The sequence below is a fragment of the Camellia sinensis genome, chromosome 8 (genome assembly GCF_055761805.1).
Source record: "Camellia sinensis isolate YWXY chromosome 8, ASM5576180v1, whole genome shotgun sequence".
Lineage (NCBI taxonomy): Eukaryota > Viridiplantae > Streptophyta > Magnoliopsida > Ericales > Theaceae > Camellia > Camellia sinensis.
In genome coordinates, this window is record NC_138968.1 from 51,232,502 (window position 1) to 51,253,882 (window position 21,381).

At 35.5% G+C, this 21,381-nt stretch overlaps 1 protein-coding gene across 1 annotated transcript; it reads right to left on the bottom strand.

The window, feature by feature from the left end:
• Window positions 1-3,352: 3,352 nt before the first annotated feature.
• LOC145797752 (uncharacterized) lies at window positions 3,353-6,732 on the bottom strand. The gene is made up of 4 exons (XM_082885165.1): window positions 6,728-6,732; window positions 5,266-6,625; window positions 4,836-4,970; window positions 3,353-4,720 (listed from the first exon to the last, which is right to left on the bottom strand). The coding sequence occupies exons 1-4, from the start codon at window positions 6,730-6,732 to the stop codon at window positions 3,353-3,355; spliced, it is 2,868 nt and encodes a 955-aa protein (XP_082741291.1).
• Between the last annotated feature and the right edge of the window lie 14,649 nt (window positions 6,733-21,381).

A 21,381-nucleotide genomic window follows, 5' to 3' on the forward strand; every position in this document is an offset into this window, starting at 1 on the left:
TGAAATTTACTTAATTTTATCTGAATTTATAAATACTAAATACAAGTGTCAACATAAGCTATCACAAACTCACAACCCACCACCATCAACATCACTATTACCACCGTCACTACCACTACCACTATGCCACACCGCAACCACAACTACTCCTTCATCACCATTGTCATTATTACAATAAGCATCACCATTATTTCACTACCGACATTACACCACCACTATAGTCGTCACTACCCTTACTACCATCACTATAATAACTATTACAACTCTTCACCTCCATAACCATTGCCACCATTTCAATAATTACCATCATCATTCCACCACTGCAATAACTACCATCATTATATCACTGTCCCTACTCTTTTTTTTATTTTCACGATATTACTGTTCCACCATCACCACAACCACTACACATCTATTTTCACCATCTTTGCCATTAGTGCTATAGCTAACGTCACCACCTCCTCCACTATCACCAACTCACTATCACAATATAAAAATTAAAATATATAATTTGAAAATAATAATTTTCAAATTTCATCTTGTGCATATCAAAATAATTTATTTTAGTTTAGCACTTAACTTTTTATCAGGCAGCTTTTTAGCTTAAAAAATTCAACATTTAGTTTTTAGTAATTAACTTTTAATTTTTAGTTTTTCAATTTTATCAAATACCGCCGAAGCAGTGATAAGAAATTTAGTATAAACATTTTTTTAATTCGAAAAAACATATATATGTTTCCCAATTTTACTTTAACTCCGATTAGTTTGAGAAGAGTTTTTTTTACTGAGTTTTTAATTTTTTAACTAAAATATGAGGTCACAAAAATTAAAGTGTTTGGAAATAATTTTTTTTAATTTTTTATAATATAAAATATAAAGAGTAAAGAAAATAAATCAGTGTGTTTGGTTTCAATTTTCTAAAATTTGAGTTTTTCTTTTTTCCTTCTTTTTTTTTTTGTGTGTTTTTAATGGATATTTTAAAATTTTAAGCAATTATTTTACTTTTTTAGATACACCTTACTTAGATATATTTAAAAAGTAAAAAAATATTTTAAAAAATCAATAAATAAACAAGAATATGAAAAATATAATGAATTCTTGTATTTTTTTGTTTTTGTATTTTTGGTATGTAGTGAATTTTCTAAAGATTTTTTTCACAAATATTATACTTTTTAAGTGTATTTATGTTAAGTATATCTAAAAATTAAAAAAATTACTTAAATATTAAAAAAATTCAATGACAACAAAAAAAAATATAGAAAATAAAAAAATTTAATTTTTTGAAAAGTGAATTCTGAAAAATCAAACCAAACAAGCTGAATAGGATTCTTTAACTTTTCTGACTTTTAAATTTTTAATTTTAAAATTTTTTTAATAATTTTTGAACTTTTTTTTTTTTTTCTAATCCTTTACAGACAATAAAATGAGTAATAAATATGCATAATTTTATATTCAAAAATGATTGAGACATCCAAATGTGTGGACTCCTATGACCTCCAAAATAATCTGAACCACTCATGTATTTATTTATTTTTATTTTTTTCCTATCTCTTACACATTGAGTAATTCAAATCATTTTAAAGGTTATGAGAAACTCAAAAGTTAAATTATCTGCAAGCATGATCATTTTGATTTTTCTATGGCTCAATAATGTTTTTAAAGTCAAACAGTTTTAACTACTAGCTTCCTTCCCAAAATGGTATGTCTAGTTCACAAATATAAATAAATAAATAAAAATAAACAACCACGTGTTAGTTACTGTGTATTTTTATTTATTTATTTTGATATGATCTTTAGTGTGTATTTTTTGTCATATTCAAAGGTGTGATGAAAAAAAGGGGCCTTTTCTAATAGGAAAATGATTTAGAGCCCTAAAACCCCTCCCCCTAATCCCCCTAATTTCCTTTTCTGGAAACTGTTTTCTTTTTCTTTTCTTTTTTTCTTTTTTTTTTTTTTTTTTTTACTTGAAATGGAAATTCGGGGGATTCGAGTTCCCCCTTTTTCGGGGGATGAATCACGGTCCTTTCTAATATTCTTTGTATATAATATAGTTTCATATAACATGAAATAATTCACAATAGTAATTTGGGATAGAATTTTCACATGTGAGCCGGTGAATGAAATTTAAGATAAACTTATAATGTCTCATGCGGAAATAAATCAAGTTAAAAAGTCTAAAATAAGTTTATTAGTTCATAATTATGAACTTTTCAAAATGAAATCTAATGAAAACATTTCTCACATGTTTATTCATTTTACAAATATTATAAATGGTTTAAAATCTCTTGGTAAAACATATACTAACGTTGTGGTTGTAAGAAAAGTACTCTAGTCGTTTCCTAAAAGTTGAGAGACAAAAGTCATCACTATCACAAAAGCAAAGGACTTATCAAAGTTAAGTCTAGACGAGCTGTTAGGATCTCTTCTAACACATGAGATCACCATGCAAGCCAGGAATGAAGAAGAAGATAGCAAGAAAAAGAAAGGAATAACTTTCAAATCCACTACCATCCACGAAGAAAAAGATGAAGATGATAAAGAAATGGCCTTCATCACAAGAAGGTTCGGGAAATTAATGAAAAAGAAACAAGGAAGAAGAAAATTCTTCAGAAAATATTTCAGCAAATGAGAGTATGGAAAGAAAGACTTTACAAAAGGAGAAAACAACAAAAAGTCTGAAATTACTTGCTATGAATGCAATAAGCCTGGACACGTCAAGGCTAAATGTATTGAAATCAAGAAACAATTCAACAACGACAAAAGAAAAGTCATGGTTACTGCATCGAGAGATGGTGATGCAAGCGACTCTGAAAATGATGACAGCAACAATGAAATTGTTAATCTATGTTTGATGGCATTTGGAGATGACAATGAGGTAAATGATGAATCTTACTCTTATGATGAATTACTATCCGCATTTGAAGATTTGCATGATGAGTTGACAAAACTTGGCATTAAAACCATTGCTCTCCAAAAAGTGATTTCAAGTTTAATAAAAGAAAATGAATCTTTATCAAATAAAATTGAAGTTTAAAAAAAAAGAATCTTTGAAAATAAAAGAAGAAAATAAAGTTTTAAAGTCAAAAGAATATCCCATTTTGAAAAAAAGAACTAAATAATTTGAAAATAGAAAATGATTCTTTGAAAAATGAGAAAATTGTTTTGAATGAAAACATAGAAAATTTGAAAAACATTCTTCCAAAATTCATTCAAAGAAGAGAGACTTTGGATAAACTTTTTAAAAGTCAAAATTGTACATTTGGAACTTGGAAAAGTCAGAATTATTTTTTATTTTATTTTATTTTTTTGAACAAAGAAAGTTAGAAACAGAACAGCACAAAGAAGAGAAAAGCTAAGAGGAAATAAGCAAGAACTCCAAGTCAGCTGGTGGATGTCCAACCCAGTTAAGAGGGAGACGACCATGAAAGGAAGCTTGGGCCACCCAATGCGTAGCTTTGTTGGCAGTTCTAGGACTCCAATGAAAGGAGAAGTGCCCCTGAGTCGCCAATCTCTTAATGTCCTTGAATATAGCTCTACACTCCCACGGCGGGGCATCTTCGTAAACACACAAGCGAATAACATCTTTGTTGTCCCCTTCGATCTCTACCGAGTTAAGGTTACAAGCAGTCACTAATTGACATGAACTCCTACAAGCTAAAGCTTCGCCTTGCAAAGATGAAGTGACCCTCCAGCTTCGCATATGTCCATCAATCAATTTACCCCTTGCATCTCGCAGAAGAACCGTAGTTGAAGCCAAATGAGAACCCTTTTTGATAGCCACATCACAATTTATTTTGAAGGACCCGGTGTTAGGGGCTTGCCAGTCCGCCATGCTTGGAAGAAAATCCAGCGAACTTTGGTGTTGCCTCGCAGCGTCAGAAACAGTGGCTGAGTCGAACTCCTCATTCGCCACTCGAGCTCGATATAACGTCGAGGAGGGCTCTATAGGATGATGGTTAAAAACCAAGTTGTTCCGGTCTTTCAAAATATACCACCCAATCCACACAACAAAGATAAGAAGGTTTTCCCACTCATGATCTGAATGAAGTTGCTCTAATAGATTGTAAGACCAACGTAAAACTGAGCAGCTAGGACCTCCAACGACAGGGAACCTGAGATCACAACCAAACCAAACCGCTCGAACCCAGTCACATCCAAAAAGAAGATGTTCAATAGTTTCTGGAAACTCCTGGCAAACCGGACATAGATTCGAAGTAGCACAATGCCTCCTATACAAATTATCTTTAGTAGCGAGCCCATTGTTGCACGCCCGCCACCAAAAATGTTTGAGTTTGGAAGGAATCTTTAAAGCCCATAACAACTTCCAAAATTTTTTATGAGGCAGGAAAGAGGTAGAAGGAGGGAAAGAATTACCCCTACTCACCTTAGTCACAGTTGTAGAATAACCCGATCGCATCAAACACTCGCCTTTGGACTCAAAGTGCCAAACAAGGGAGTCAGCCGTGTTTTCCATAGCAATTGGGATTAAACTAATAGCTTCAACTTCGGCTTCAGACACCAGATTTGCCAAAGATTCAATCCTCCAGCTCCTTGAGTGGGCATCAATAACATCCTGAACATGTTGAATCCCAGACTCCGCAGGTTTCGATGAGTGAACTTTGAACCCAGGAATGGATGGAATCCATTTGTCATCCCAGAAATTGATTGCAGCTCCATCATTTACTTGCCAATGAACACCTTCTTGAACCAGTTGACGGCCCTGAATAAGACTTGCCCAAGCCCATAACGGTCTCCTTCATCTAGTAGCGTGCATGAAAGAAGTGTTGGGGAAATAAATTGCTTTCAACATGCAGGCACAAAACGAGTTTGGATACTTCAATAATCGCCAACCTTGCCGAGCTAAAAGAGCTGAAGAAATTAAAGTCTCTAAAACCCATACCTCCTTGATGTTTCGGCAAAGTCATATAACCCCAACTCAACCAATTAACCCCCTTTCCTTCTGAATCTCCCTTCCATCAAAAATTTCGAATGTAAGAATTAAGCTTGTCACAGAATTTTTTAGGAAAGGAAAAGCACGCCATGGCATAAGATGGGATGGCGTGAACCACCGCCTTAATTAGGATCTCCTTTCCAGCTTGAGACAACAAATTTTGTATCCAACCTTGCAGTTTGGATAGGATCCGCTCAATAAGAAACTCATAGGCTTCCAGTTTAGATCGCCCCCAAAAAAGATGGTAAACCTAAGTACTTTGAATTAGGATGAGACACACTTAGGCCAGCCGTAGTGCAGATAGAGGAGCTAACAGTGGCAGGAGTGTTGGCTAAAAATTGGACACTAGATTTCTCAAAATTTACCAACTGACCCGAGGCTTCACAATAAATCTTTAGAATATCTGGTACATGATTACATTCATCTACATCTGTTTTGAGAAAAATGAGCACATCATCCGCAAAAAGAAGATGGGACAAGGTGGGGCAATGTCTAGCTATCTTAAAACCCGAAAATAGGTTATTATGAAGACTCCAATTTAAAAGTTGAGAAAGCACATCTGCCACCAAAATAAACAGGTACGGGGACAAAAGGTCACCTTGACATAGCCCACGAGTTGAAACTATAGATGCCCACTTTTCTCCATTTGCAAAAATTGAGAAAGTGACCGTAGTCACACATTCCATAACCCAACGGATCCAAACAAAGTGAAATCCCATCTTCTGCAAGAGGGCTGACAGGAAATCCCATTCAACACGGTCATAGGCTTTGTTGAAATCAAGTTTAACGGCCATGTGCCCTAACGACCCTTTCTTCTTTAGCTTCAAAAAATGGAAAGCCTCATGGGCTATAATGATGTAATCCTGAATCAAGCGGCCGGGAACAAAAACAGATTGGTTTCGAGAGACAAGACCCTTCAGAATTTTTTTCAGTCTATTAGCCAGGATTTTTGTAATGATCTTCAAGTTAAAGTTACACAAACTAATAGGGCAAAATTGAGACAACTTTATCGAGTTAGCAACTTTAGGTGGAAGGACTAAGTTTGTTTGATTTAGTTCCTTGAGCAAATGACCTCCCAAAAAGAAGCTTTTCACCGCTGTGCACACCTGACCACCCACAGTGTCCCAATATGTCTGATAGAAAAAACCTGGAAAACCATCTGGCCCGGACGATTTTAAGGCTCCAAGCTGAAAAACTGCCCCTTTAATTTCTTCATCACAGATTGGGGCAGTCAATTGGCAATTCATGACATCCGAAATTAATGGCTCAACCACCGATAAGGCCTCCCCAAAATCTCTCTGGCCAACACTATTGAACAGATTGGTGAAAAAAGCATACATATGATGATTAACCTCAGTATCTGAGGAAAGCCAAGTCTCATCCTCTATTTGAAGTTGAAGAATCTGATTCCTCTGCCTGCGCTGAATCATAGATGCATGAAAAAAGTTAGTGTTCTTATCTCCAAAATTTAGCCAACGTATTCGGGATCGTTGGTGATAGAACATTTTCTCCCTTGCAAGAAGCAATTCAAGATCAGCTTTTACATGTAACTGATTCCTCAAATTGTCATCCGAAAACGGTTGTGCTTGAAGAGTTTCCAATTCTGACTTTAGGCGAGAAATTTGGATTTGATTGTTGCCAAAGTGTTCTTTACTCCAAGTTTTAAGACTTTCCCTGCACAATTTAAACTTCTGGAGCAGTTAGTACATAGGGGACCCTATATGAGGTTCATCCCACTTGGTACGAATCACTTCTTCACATAATGGGCTAGTGGACCACATTGTCTCAAACTTAAAAATTTTGGGAACCCTATTAAGAGGAACACAACAATTAAGCACTACAGGACAATGATCAGACCTAATTTGAATCTCATGAAACACTTGGGCACAAGGAAAAAAAGTTCTCCATTCTACATTCACAACAGCCTGTAGACCGCTCGAACTCCGCTCCGTGCACGAGGACGTAAATTGTGTTCTAGCTACTACAGTTCGGACTCCTGTCACGGTTCTGAATCTAGTCTCACAAAGTGCAATGTAAGACTGATAAATCACTAAAGAGTCCAAATCCGGCACATCGTTTTGGAAAATCGATTTTGATCAAGAAGTGCCAAACATGAACTGCTTTTCCAAATTTCAGAGTCGCTACCTAAATATTTTGTTTTGGGAAATTTAGGAAACCCTGACTCGTGCCTAAGGCCACGTGTCCGTCATCACCAAAGTTACCTCGGCTCGGGAACTTGGGTACGAGAGGGGAAGGTTCTGAAATGAACACCCCCGCTCGCCCAATCAAAAATTGGCCTCTACTAACATGATATGTTGTTTTTGAAAACACATGCGTTCTTATTCCAGTTTATTAGCTAGCATACTATGTGATGCGCACAGCACACAAGTATAGACTAAATCACTTAATTTGGAACAAAACATCTCATGTTTGTTTTCGAAAATGGTTTGAAGTTGCTACTCGCAAGAAGGCTAAGTCGCGGATTTGCCACCCTCAAGTGGGACATTTTGATGAATTGTTCCAATTCAAGTAATGAAGCCTTCATCCACAAGCATTTATGCAGTTAAACACTTAAGCAGTTAGCCTCATGGCAAGCATGCTATCATGGCAACATTTACACACACGCAAGATGCAAAAGCATAAACACTTACCGAGTACTCTGAACCAAAAAAGAAGCTAGTTAGTAATCAATGCATGATCTTAGCTACGTCAACAATGCCTAATGCAATACATGCAAAAATGCAACTAAGATAGGCTCGGCTATTCTAAGATGTCATGTGAATACAACTAGATAACATGTATTCAAATTGGTATTGAGATACAATGCAGTTTGTATGATGCGCCGAGCCCGGTGCATGCAAGACAGATGAATGGATGCACGCATGCAAGCATAAGTATGCTAATTGAAACATGCCCTAAAACTAACCATCGAAAGCTGATAAGTAAAAGGGAGATAGAAATGAGGTTAGAAGATATGCATCACCCACACGCACACTTATTACAAAACTTGTCCTCTCGACGGAGGGTCCGAATAATAAGCTAACTAGCTAATCTAAGCTAATTAAACTATTTATTACAAAATGAAACTAATTAACTAATCCTAGTTAACTAGTTAGGTATTACAACACAAAATGATTGGCTAAGTGCATTAACTACTTAAGTACAAAACCAAAGCATTCACTAGCTAAGCAAAGCAACTAAGTAAAATAGTTTAGAGGAGCCTCGGGGCGAGAAGTGCATGCATGCTCGGTCGCCTCATTCGGAAATCCATCACTATGCCCCAACTTGCCTCTGTTTGCATTTGATCTCAGAACACTGTACAAACCTCCAGATAATTTTTATTCCATCATGGAGACCTCCAGCAAGGCTGCCGACCACTTAATGATGTTGTAGACCACCTGTAAACCACTTACACATGCTGCAGACCAGAAAAAGTGGTTGGCCAGCCACTTTTATTGGTCTGCCGACCAAAAAATCTTGCCAAGCTCCAATTTGCTGCAATAGAGAACAAGAAGGGGCACAACAATGTATTTGTAAGATATGTGTGCACAACCACCCTCCCTATCATTTCTTAAGCTCAAGGGAGTGCGATTCTCGACTCTTGGGCCACCAACCGAGCATCGTAATGCACGATGGCCGAGAAGCCAAGATTGCACGAATCAATGCCAATGAATACACAAATAACACATAAGGGCCTTAACCTCTATCATGCTTGATCAAGAAGGTCGGCGACCGAGAAATGAGGCACGTTTCATCACTTCAAGTATGAAACGTCCCTCGTTTCTCGTGTTTTGATTAACGCTCTATCCAAACACAATGTAATGCAACATGATCAACCTATCAGTGCTAATGGCATGCAAACACAATGCAATGCAACAACATGCAAACAACATGCAATGCAACAAAATGCAAACACAATGCAATGTAACAACATGCAAACAACATGCTCTTCTATGAATGCTAGAATGGCATGCACGAGTTTCCAACATATGAACAATGCATGCATGGCAAGTTTAGAAGCCTAAGGCATCAAAGCTAGGAAAGAACATCTCACAAGAGGCATGCAATACAATGCTCAATGGACTTAAACTGAATATGGGCAGACCTAAATCATGCCAAAACAATGGCCAAAACACCAAAACTAAGGTACAAGAGGGCCAAGAACACATGCTCATGTGATGGCTCATCAACTAGGCATAAGAGCACAACTCCCAAACATGATCAAGAAGTGACAAACATGTAAGAGTCACAACACTATATGCTCTGAAATCATGTGAGAAACGATGCCAAATCATCCAATCAACACAAGCATAGCATGCTAGAAGGCTCAAAGTTTAAAACTAACATAGGCACTTGCACTATAGCTATACAAAACATGAACCATATGGCCAATACAACCCAAAATAGTCCTAGAGCATGTCAAATCAAGGTTAAAACATGCACGGAGTGTAGCCAAAACAAGCTAGCATGGTAAGCCAAAACATCAAGTAAGCTAGGCCAATGAGCATGGTTACACTACAAGTGTAAGAAGCAAATGATGGATGCTCTAACCAACCAAAAACAGAGTTGTATCATGGAAAAATAACACCAAAAACACACTGAAATGGCAGCCCAAAAGCTTAGGCAAGATGGCATGCATATTGGCTCATATTTAAGGCATAAAGCACCAACCCTCCAAAGCATTGCAAGAGTGACACATGTGAGTGTATGACAATGAAACATGCTCTGAAATCATGTATCAAATGATGCAAAATCATGTGAATAGCCCAAGCAATGCATGCTAGTGGACTCAAAACACAAAGCTAATGAGCAAGAATGAACTATGGCTATACAAAGCAGAGCATGCATGACCCAAAACACTTAAATCAGACCTAGAGCATGCTAAAGCATGGCCAAAAGCTTACTGGGGCGGAGCCAAAAAACATGCTAGAATGATGGTCCAAAGCATGATGCATGTTAGGCTAGTTAGTGGAATTGCACTACAAATGCAAAGAGCATGCAAGATGTAACCAAACCAAACCTAGACAGAGCTATATCATGCTAAAATAAGGCCAAAAATAGGCTGAGAACAAGCCAACACATGCTTAACAAACATGCTACTTTGATGAGCCAACAAGGCAAGCAACCAAGAGACAAGGAGAGGGGATGACCCCCTCCTATTTGGGACCTCAAAACTCACTTTCCACCACTAAAATTCCTTTAAGTTTCAATGGTGAGAAGGCCAAAAAGAGGTGGTCCCAATAGCTTAAAAGGATGGCACAAAACAAAGCCAAACAAGACACAAAAGGGGTAGACCACCCCCAACACCAACAAAGCCTTAAAAAAAAATTTCAAACACTTGAAAATTAAGCTTTTTGCAGTTGAAAGTTAAGCCTAAAACATGATGCAAATAGGGCCAAAGACTTAATCAAAAACAAAGCTTTAAGGAGCTAAAAACTCACCCTTGAAGAACAACTTCGAAGCAGCAACTCCAGTAGCTTTTCTGAGCTAAAACCAATCCAAAAACACCAAAACCAGCTTCAAGGTGCCTCACCTCGAAAGCAAAGGTGTTTGAGTAGGTGTTTGTGTGCAAAAATGTGAAGAAACTACACTTTTAAGCACAAATATGGAACAAAAAAGAAATATAGAGATAAAGATATGTCTATAGCTCTAAGCAAAATTTTCTGAACCTGGAGAAGGGAGAGAGGGCCTCCCTTTTATAGAAAACCAAGCTTCAAGCTTGTTGAAAAAGCTAAGGGCATCAAGCAATCCCTTCATACACGTGTGTGGAGGATGCTATCTGTGCTCAACAGTTGGCACAGCTGGCAAGAAAATATCTGCAGAACGATGCAGAAAAGGTGCCGACCAATTGAGGTGGTTGGCCGACCACTCCCACTAGTCGACCGACCACAAAAAATGGTCTGCAAGGTCAACAAGTGGTCGGCAAGGGGGGAAAGCTGGTTTGCACAAAGAAAGGAAGGTGGTGGCATGGCTGCCGACCACTTTAGGTGGTCCAAAGACCACCAAGACCAGCTGGCCAACCAGAAAACTGGCTGGTAGAGAAGAAAAGTGGTTTTCAGGGAGAGAAACTGGTCTACACCCCTTATTCCACCCTCTAAGCAAGGAAAACAAGGTTTGGTTCAAAACCAAACCAAAAAGGAAGCTAGACAAAAGTCCGCGGGACAAGGCACGCAACCGGAAGCCCCGAAAACTAGTATACGGGCGCAAAAAGTGGTCTATGAGAGGGAAAGGTGGTCTACGACCACAAAAAGTGGTCTACAGACCTCTGTTTCCCTCTAGGCAAAGGCAACAAGGCCTGGTCCAAAAACCAGGCCCAGAGGAGAATGTTAAGAGGTTTCGAGACAAGGCGCTCGGTAGAAGGCTCCAAAAATCGGAAACTAGCCTACAAGAGGGAAAAGTAGTCTACGACCACAAAAGGTGGTCTACTGACCTCTCTCTCCCTCCAGGCAAGGGTGTAGACACCCCATTTTTTACCGTCCTCAAGAGTTGGACGTCATCGTTTGAACACCCGATGATCATCCATGCTCGTGTTCGTTTTGAGTTCTCGGAGGTCTCGGCTACGCGCCTTGCCTCTAGAGGATTTTCAGTGGTGGAGAAGCGATTTTGAGGTCTTGTATAGGGGAGGGACACCCCTCTCCCCTTGTGACTCATTTGCTTGCATTTAGGGCTCATAAAGGTAGCATGTTTGCATAGCTTTATTTCGCTCCATTTCAGAGGATATTTGGTGTTAGTCTATCATGTTAGACCTCTGTTTTATGTTGGTTCGATGGCCTATTGTTTGCATCATGCACTTGCTTTGTAATCCCCTCTATTGTCATAACATGTATCATGCATTTAGACCATCATACTTGCATGTTTTAGCTTGACTTCATGAAGCTTTTAGCCATGTTGTGACATGTTTAAGTTCTATTTAGTGTTGATTCAGTCATATTTGCCATGTTTTGCATAGCCACCATGTATCCTAGCTTGTTAGCTTTGAGTGTATGAGTCATGAGCATGCTTTATTTGGATTATTTCAGTGACTTGGAATCACTTATCATGCCATTTCAGTCCATGCTCCATGCTTGTATGCTTGCATTTACCATCCTTTCAAAGCTTTGAAGAGTTGTTCTTTTGTGACTTAAAATAGGTCATTGTGCATGCCTCTTTGTTTAAGTCCTTGGGCTGCCATATCAGTGGGTTTTGGGGCTCCTTTTGGCACATTATAACTCTGATTTTCCTTGATTAAGTCATGCCATGCTTGGTTGTAATGGGTGTAGTGCAATTCCCTCTTTTGGCCTTGTGTATGCTTTGTTTTGTACTCACCTTTCTTAGCATGTTTTGGCCTTAATCCATGCATGCTCTAGCCTTATTTTGGTCTGCCCTAAGACTGTTTTGGGTCACCTTGGTCCCTTGCAACTTGGTTGATATGGCCATGGTTCAAGTCCTTTGGCTAGCTTTGAGCTTTAAGTCCATTAGCATGCCATGCTTATCTTGTTTAGTTGATTTGGCATCACTCTTAACATGATTTCAGAGCTTATTGCATTGTCATATTCTCATGTTTATCACATCTCACTCATATTTGAGGATTGTGCATTGTTGCATAGTTTATGGATCAATGTGTGAACATGCGTGTTTTGCCCTTTCGACACCTTAATTCATCACTTTGGCTACTGTTAATCATATTATTTAATTTTGATGATGTCTAAAATATATTAGTTAATATACATATTATTTGACACAAATTATTATCTTTTTAAAATATATATATTTGTTAAATATTATTTAAATAAAATAATATTATCTTTTTAAAATATATATGTTAAATATTATTTTAAATATTTTCAAAAACTTTACTATTCACTTTTTGAAAAATAGGGTTAATTACTATTCATCTTTTGACAAATCGATTAATTATATTATTTTGACAAAAATGATTATTTTAAATATTTTCAAAAACTTTACTATTCACTTTTTGAAAAATAGGGTTAATTACTATTCATCTTTTGACAAATTGATTAATTATATTATTTTGACAAAAATGATTGATTGGTTGTATTATTTTGACAAATTTGATATTTATGGGTTGTCTTATTTTGACAAAATTAATATGGAGTGGTAAAATACATTTAGTTTAAAATCTTTACAACATATACAATATTTTAAAGATGACATATATTTTCAGATCCATCATAAATATTATTTATAGAGATTTTTCTGTATGCAAAATTTTGATCAGAACTTATATAACATTATATGCAGAATACATCACGTGCGCTGTTAAATTTTTTACACTACATTAATTATATCATATTATAATTAAACAAGAAGAACAAGATGGAGTTATGTATATATGTATATATATATATATATATTATAAACTAGATGGAGAAAATTATTTGTTTGTTTGAAAGTTGTGAACTTTGTATTAAATTGTCTACAAAAACGGTGGCTCCATGTTTGAAAAAAACAAGAAGAAAAAATCAATCTTATTTTTATCTTTTTAATTCTTATCATTTGCTGACTATTTAAATTTAAGGAGTGTGCTTATGTAAGCAATGACATCAAGAGCCTGCTTATGTAAGCGATGACATCAGGAGCGTGCTTATGTAAGCGATGACGTCAGGAGCGTGCTTATGTAAGCCATGACGTGAGCAAGGAGCGTCCAACGGGTATATTTTTGTGTATAAATAGAGGTGTTGGATGTGGAGAAAAAATCAAGAACTTGAAGAGAAAACATTTCTGTGAGCTCCAAAATTCTGAGTATTCTGCTCTTTCACTTTCAGATCTAAGTCTAGTTTTTGTTCTTACACTTTCATATCTACTCTTTGTGAGAGAATTATTGTAAAAGTGGGTTCAATTACCACTTATTCTTATTCCTTATTTTTGTGAGAGATTTTGTAAGGGTAAGGCATTTATTGTTGAGTGAGGCTCAATAGATAAGAGTAAGCCCTGTGCCAAATCCACAAGCTTGGTGGTGTATTTATTCAATTGATAGTAAAGAAATTCTCAAGGAGGTTCCTTGGGGAGTGGACGTAGGCCTGGCGTGCCGAACCACTATAAATCGCAGTGTTTGATTTTCTCTCTCTATCTCTTCTACTTTTATATTGATAATTATTATTCTGTTTGTTTTTATTTATTCAAATTCTGAATATTGTGTTATATTTAATATTGTGAAATTTTTAATAACCCAATTCACCCCCCCTCTTGGGTTGCCTAACTGGGATAACAATTGGTATCAGAGCCTAGACTCTAGTGTTTGTGACTTAACCGTCTTAGAGTAGATCATGGCAACCCCTAGTTATTCCTTACCCGAGGGACAAGCATCTAATAGGCCACCTCTATTTAGCGGCACAAATTTTAGCTATTGGAAAACTAGGATGACCATACATATTCAATCTAATGATTATGAATGTTGGAAAATTATTTGTAATGGTCCAAAAATTCCTACCAAAACTATAGATGGACTTAGGGTACCAAAACCTGAAGATGAGTGGGATGAATCAGATACTAGAATGGCCCAAATTAATGTCAAAGCTACAAACATGTTGTACTGCGCTTTAGATGCCAACGAGTTCAATAGAATTTCCACATGTAAAACCGCTAAAGAAATTTGGGACAAGCTTATAGTGACTCATGAGGGAACCGAACAAGTTAAAGAATCTAGAGTCAGTTTGCTAGTCCATAATTATGAACTTTTTAAAATGAAGCCTGATGAAACTATTCCTCAAATGTTTACTCGTTTTACTGATATTATTAATGGTTTAACTTCTCTTGGCAAAATATATACTAATGCTGAAATTGTAAGAAAAGTGCTTAGGTCATTGCCAAAAAGTTGGGAGACAAAAGTCATTGCCATTACCGAAGCCAAGGATTTATCAAAGCTAAGTCTAGATGAGTTAATGGGATCTCTCTTAACTCATGAGCTCATAATGCAAGAAGGAAAGGAAGAGGAAGACAACAACAAGAAGAAAGGAATAGCTTTCAAATCCACCTCGAAACATCAAGAGGATAAGGAAGATGATTCAGATGAGGATGAGGAAATGGCATTCATCACTAGAAAGTTCCAAAGGTTTGTGAGAAAGAAACAAGGTGTACGAAATTTTTTCAGAAAAGACTTCAACAACAGGGATTTTCAAAGAGGAGAAAATCACAAAAAATCAGAAGTAACCTGCTATGAATGCAACAAACCTGGACACTACAAATCAGAATGTCCAGAACTTAAGAAAAAATTCAAGAAGGACAAAAAGAAAGCTATGATTGCAGCATGGGGAGAAGATAGTGATGAAAGCGACACAGAAACCGAAGTTTGCAAAAACGAGGTTGCTAACCTATGTTTAATGGCACTTGGAAATGAAAATGAGGTAAATGACGAATCCTTTACATTTGATGAATTACAATTAGCTTTTGATGAATTACATGCAGAATTTAAGAAACTTAGTTTGAAAAATAATTGTCAAAAGAAAGTAATTTCAAGTTTATCAAAAGAAAATGAATCATTGACTTCCAAGATAAATGCTTTAGAAAATGAAGCCATGAAAATGAAAAAGGAAAATGAGATTTTAACTCAAAAAGAGTCTTTAATTTCTGAAAAACATTTAGTTGTATTGCAAAAAGAAAACGAGTCTTTAAAAAATGAGCAAATTATTTTAAAAGAAAATATTGAAGACTTGAAAACTACTCTTTCAAAGTTCACTCAAGGTAGAGAGACTTTAGATAAAATTCTTAAAAATCAAAACCGTACTTTTGGTAGAGCCGGAATTGGATATAAACCTTTTTCAAAAGTAAAAACTGCCAAAAATGGTTTTGTATATGCATCTTCTAATCACTCTCATCTCACATGTCATTTTTGTGGAACAAAAGGTCATATTTCACCTTCATGTCCTATTAAAAGAAATCCTTTTGCTAAAATAAAAAAGATGTGGGTTCCTAAGGATATCTCAAGGGTATCAAATTCTAACTTTTATGGACCCAAGAAAAAATGGGTACCAATAGAGAAATCAAATTTTTGTAGGTATGTTTCAAGACAAAATCCAGTAACGATAGATGGTATCTCGACAGTGCATGTTCGAGGCACATGACTGGAAATAAAGCTATGTTCGCCACACTCCAACTAAAGGATGGCGGATATGTGACTTTTGGCGACAATAGCAAGGGTAAAATCATTGGTGTAGGAAGTATTGGTAAAAATCCCTCTCCTATTATTGAAAATGTTTTATTTGTTGAAGGTTTAAAACATAACTTGCTTAGTATTAGTCAATTATGTGATAAAGGTTATAGAGTTATTTTTGAGAAAACTCATTGCACTATTGAAAATACCTTAGAAAACAAAACTTTATTTGTAGGTTATAGACATGAGAATGTATATGTGTTTGATTTACATGATTTATCTTCTCATTTTAACATTAAATGTTTATCTGCTATAAATGATAATGGTTGGCTTTGGCATAGAAGATTAGGACATGCTCATTTTGATTTAATTTCCAAGCTTTCAAAAAATGAGTTAGTCATAGGTTTACCAAAAATTGTTTTTGAAAAAGATAAACTTTGTGATGCATGTCAATTTGGAAAACAAACTAGAATTTCTTTTAAATCCAAAAATATCGTTTCAACTACTAGACCGCTTCAACTCTTGCATATTGATCTATTCGGACCATCTAGAACATTAAGTTTAGGAGGAAAATCTTATGCCCTTGTTTGTGTTGATGATTACACTAGATATACATGGGTATTATTTTTAACACACAAAAATGAAGCTTTTTATAATTTCTCAAAACTTTGTAAAAGAATTCAAAATGAGAAAAATCTTAATATTTGTAGTATTAGAAGTGACCATGGTAGAGAATTTGAAAATGATGATTTTATTAAGTTTTGTGATGACTTAGGAATAGATCATAATTTCTCAGCCCCTAGGACTCCTCAACAAAACGGTGTGGTTGAAAGAAAAAATAGAACTCTTGAAGAAATGGCTCGTACTATGCTTTGTGAAAATAATTTGCCTAAATATTTTTGGGCGGAAGCTGTAAACACTGCATGCTATGTTATAAACCGCGCCATGATTAGACCTATTCTTAAGAAAACTCCTTACGAACTTTGGAAAGGTAGAAAACCTAATATTAGTCACTTGCGTGCTTTTGGTTGTAAATGCTTTGTATTAAATAACAATAAAGATAATTTAGGAAAATTTGATGCTAAATCGGATGAAGCTATATTTCTTGGCTATTCTATGTCTAGTAAAACTTATAGAGTATTTAATAAAAGAACTCTACTTGTTGAAGAATCTGTGCATGTTGTTTTTGATGAATCTAACGATATTATTTCCAAGAATCTTTTAAGTAATGATATTGTAGAAAATCAACCAAGCATGGAGAGTATTTATAAAAAGGAAAATGAAGAAAATCCATTACGCAAACATGACGAAGAAATGACAATGGAGAATCTTCAAGAAATATATGCTCTTCCGGAAAATGACTCAAATCTACCAAAAGAATGGAAGTATGCTCATGGCCACCCCAAAGACCTCATCATAGGTGATGCGGCGGAAGGTATAAAAACTCGTTCCTCTGTTAGAAATATTTGTGGTAACTTGGCATTTGTTTCACAAATTGAACCAAAATCTTTTTTAGAAGCTGAAAATGATGAAAACTGGATTTTAGCAATGCAAGAAGAATTAAATCAATTTGAAAGAAATGAAGTTTGGTTTTTGACCCCTCGACCTAAGGATCATCCCGTTATTGGTACAAAATGGGTTTTTCGAAATAAAATGGACGAATCTGGAGTTGTTACTAGAAATAAAGCTAGATTAGTAGCTCAAGGCTATAATCAAGAAGAGGGAATTGATTTTGATGAAACTTTTGCACCAGTTGCTAGACTTGAAGCTATTAGAATGTTACTTGCTTTTGCGTGTTTTAAAGATTTTAAATTATATCAAATGGATGTTAAAAGTGCTTTTTTAAATGGGTACATTTCGGAGGAAGTTTATGTTGAACAACCTCCCGGTTTTGAAAATCATAAATACCCGGATCATGTTTTCAAACTTTCAAAAGCCTTATATGGCTTGAAACAAGCTCCTAGAGCATGGTATGAAAGATTGAGTAATTTTCTACTTGACAAAGGTTTTTGTAGAGGAAAAATTGATACAACACTTTTTATAAAAATTAAAAAGGAAGATATGCTAATCGTTCAAATTTATGTTGATGATATCATTTTTGGTGCTACTAATGAAAATTTGTGCAAAGAGTTTGCTAAAGACATGCAGGGTGAGTTTGAAATGAGTATGATGGGGGAATTAAATTACTTCCTTGGTCTACAAATTAAACAAACTAATGATGGAATCCATTTAAATCAAATGAAATATATCAAAGATCTACTCAAAAGGTTTGAAATGGAATCATCAAAGCCTGCAGCAACTCCAATGAGCACATCGATAAAAATCGACAAAGATGAGCAAGGTAAACCCGTAGATGAGAAGAAATATCGAGGTATGATTGGTTCTTTACTTTATCTTACTGCAAGTAGGCCCGACATAATGTTTAGTGTTTGTATGTGTGCACGTTTTCAATCCGCACCGAAAGAGTCACACATCATCGCAGTCAAACGCATTTTCAGATATCTTGTCGGCACTCAAAATTTGGGATTATGGTATCCTAAGGGAACCACCTTTGAACTTTTTGGTTACTCAGATGCCGACTTTGCGGGATGTAGACTTGACCGAAAAAGCACTAGTGGCACTTGTCATTTTCTTGGACACTCACTCACCTCTTGGTTTTGCAAAAAACAAAACTCAGTGGCTTTGTCAACTGCTGAAGCAGAATACATTGCCGCCGCTGGGTGTTGTGCACAATTGCTTTGGATGAAACAACAACTTCAAGATTTTGGACTTCACTATGATCATATTCCTATAAAATGTGACAACACAAGTGCCATTAACCTTTCAAAAAATCCTATTCAGCACTCACGCACTAAACACATTGAAATAAGGCATCATTTTCTGAGAGATCATGTATTCAAAGGTGACATTGAACTCGAATTTGTGCCTACAAATTGTCAATTAGCTGACATATTTACCAAGCCTCTAAATGAAGAACAATTTTGTTATATTAGAACAGAACTTGGTATGATGAATACTCCAATATAATGTTTATATTAAAAAATAATTTTTTAATAAAATAAATATTGTAATAATAATTATTATAAAAAAATAATAACCATAATAATAATATACATATATTTATATATATAATTTTTCTCTCTCTCTCTTCCGTTCCGTCTCTATCTCTCACCCACTCTCTCCCTTACTCTCTCTTTTTCTCCTTCTCTTGCTGTCTCGCTCTCCCCTTCTTCCTCTACCCTTAGCCGACTCCATCTCCACCCTCACCATAGCCTACAACCAACTCCACCATCCACAAAATCATCGATCACTTTCATCACTATCACCATCCATCCAAATCCCTCACTAATCTTCCAAACTCCATCACTTCTCCACCCGAAATCTGCATCACCATCTTCACCGATTCATCAAGTTCCATCACCGATCCATCAAGATCCGTGACTGATCCATCAAGATCCATTGCCGATCTACACAAATTCATCACCGATCTACCCAATCGTCTCAATTTCTTCCGTTCATCAAGGTTATCACCGATCAACATGTTAAAATTTTTGTTGCACTGTGTTGTATTTTTTTACTTGTTATATGTGCTCCAAATTCTCTTGGATTTAATATTGGTTGCTTCTACCTTGATTGAAGTATTTGTTTTTATTTTTATTTTCTCCTTTTTTGCTAGTGCACTTGGTGTAGTTGTTTATGGCCAGATCTTAAGGGCCTTTGGTGTCATTGATTGGTAATTTATTTCTTCAATTTTATGAAAATTTCTAGTGCATTAATTCAGGGGGAGACTCATATTTTGAGATTAACAATCATTATAAAAATATATATATATAAAAAAAAAAGGCATGTGTATATTCTGTGCATAATTTTAGGGGGAGTATATATATACATTTTTTTCCCCTTATCTGCCATACTCCTTATCTGCACCAACAAACAATTTTTTTTTGTGCAAAGTCAAAATTTAAAAAAAATAATAATAATAATAATAAATAAATAAAGGAAGAAATGCTCACAATTTTATTTTAGAAAAAGAAAATATTACTCGATTACAGGTAAATTTTCAGAAGGTTTCACAGATTTTTTCTTTTTCACTTCTCTCAACAATTTTTCATGAGCCTCTGTTACATGCCTCTCTCTATTTTCGATTTCTGTGAGTCTTGGCATTATCACCGTTGCATAATACTGCACTGCATTCTCCAACTGTGCATTTTTTCTTTTTAGCTCTTTCTTCTCCTTACACATATTCACTACTTGTTGTTTTAACAAGCACACCTCATCTCTCCATTGCTGATTTTCTTGTACTCTTGCTTGTAATCGTCGCGCCATATTGGAAACTGCAGTCATGGCCTGTGTACTAAGAGCCATAGTGTGATTAATAGCATCGAAATCATTTCGATTACCAATACCACTAGAACCCTCATTTACAGGCATAGCATGTGCCTGCGTCACTGGTACTCTCTCATTTGCCTGCATTACAGGCACCTCATGCAGGTCCGACTCATTGATAGCCAAGGTAAGGAATGACATGATTACAAAAGAAGCTAAAGCAAATTTTTCTCTCAAAACACTTGATGATTTTGTATCTTTGCCTTTGATCTGTGTCACTTTTTATACACTCCATTGCTCCATTCCTCGATGCATATCTGCTATCTCTGCTCAAATCTTTTGTTTGTCCATACTTCCTGCGCTCGAGATGCTCCAAAATCCCCACAATGATTCCGACAAGACAGCCGGCCCCTTATTTTATTTTTGGCCACCCAGATTATTGTATCCACTGTGTTTGTTTCTTATCTTCATCTTTATTTTGATGATGTCAAAGGGGGAGAAAAAATATGATTTTGAAAATTATATGTTGCAGGGTTACCATTATCAAAATTATATGTCGCAGGGTTGTCAAATATTTTGTTAAATTTATTTTGTGTCAAATCCATACAAATATTGCCATCATCAAAAAGGGGGAGATTGTTAATCATATTATTTAATTTTGATGATGTCTAAAATATATTAGTTAATATACATATTATTTGACACAAATTATTATCTTTTTAAAATATATATATTTGTTAAATATTATTTAAATAAAATAATATTATCTTTTTAAAATATATATGTTAAATATTATTTTAAATATTTTCAAAAACTTTACTATTCACTTTTTGAAAAATAGGGTTAATTACTATTCATCTTTTGACAAATCGATTAATTATATTATTTTGACAAAAATGATTATTTTAAATATTTTCAAAAACTTTACTATTCACTTTTTGAAAAATAGGGTTAATTACTATTCATCTTTTGACAAATTGATTAATTATATTATTTTGACAAAAATGATTGATTG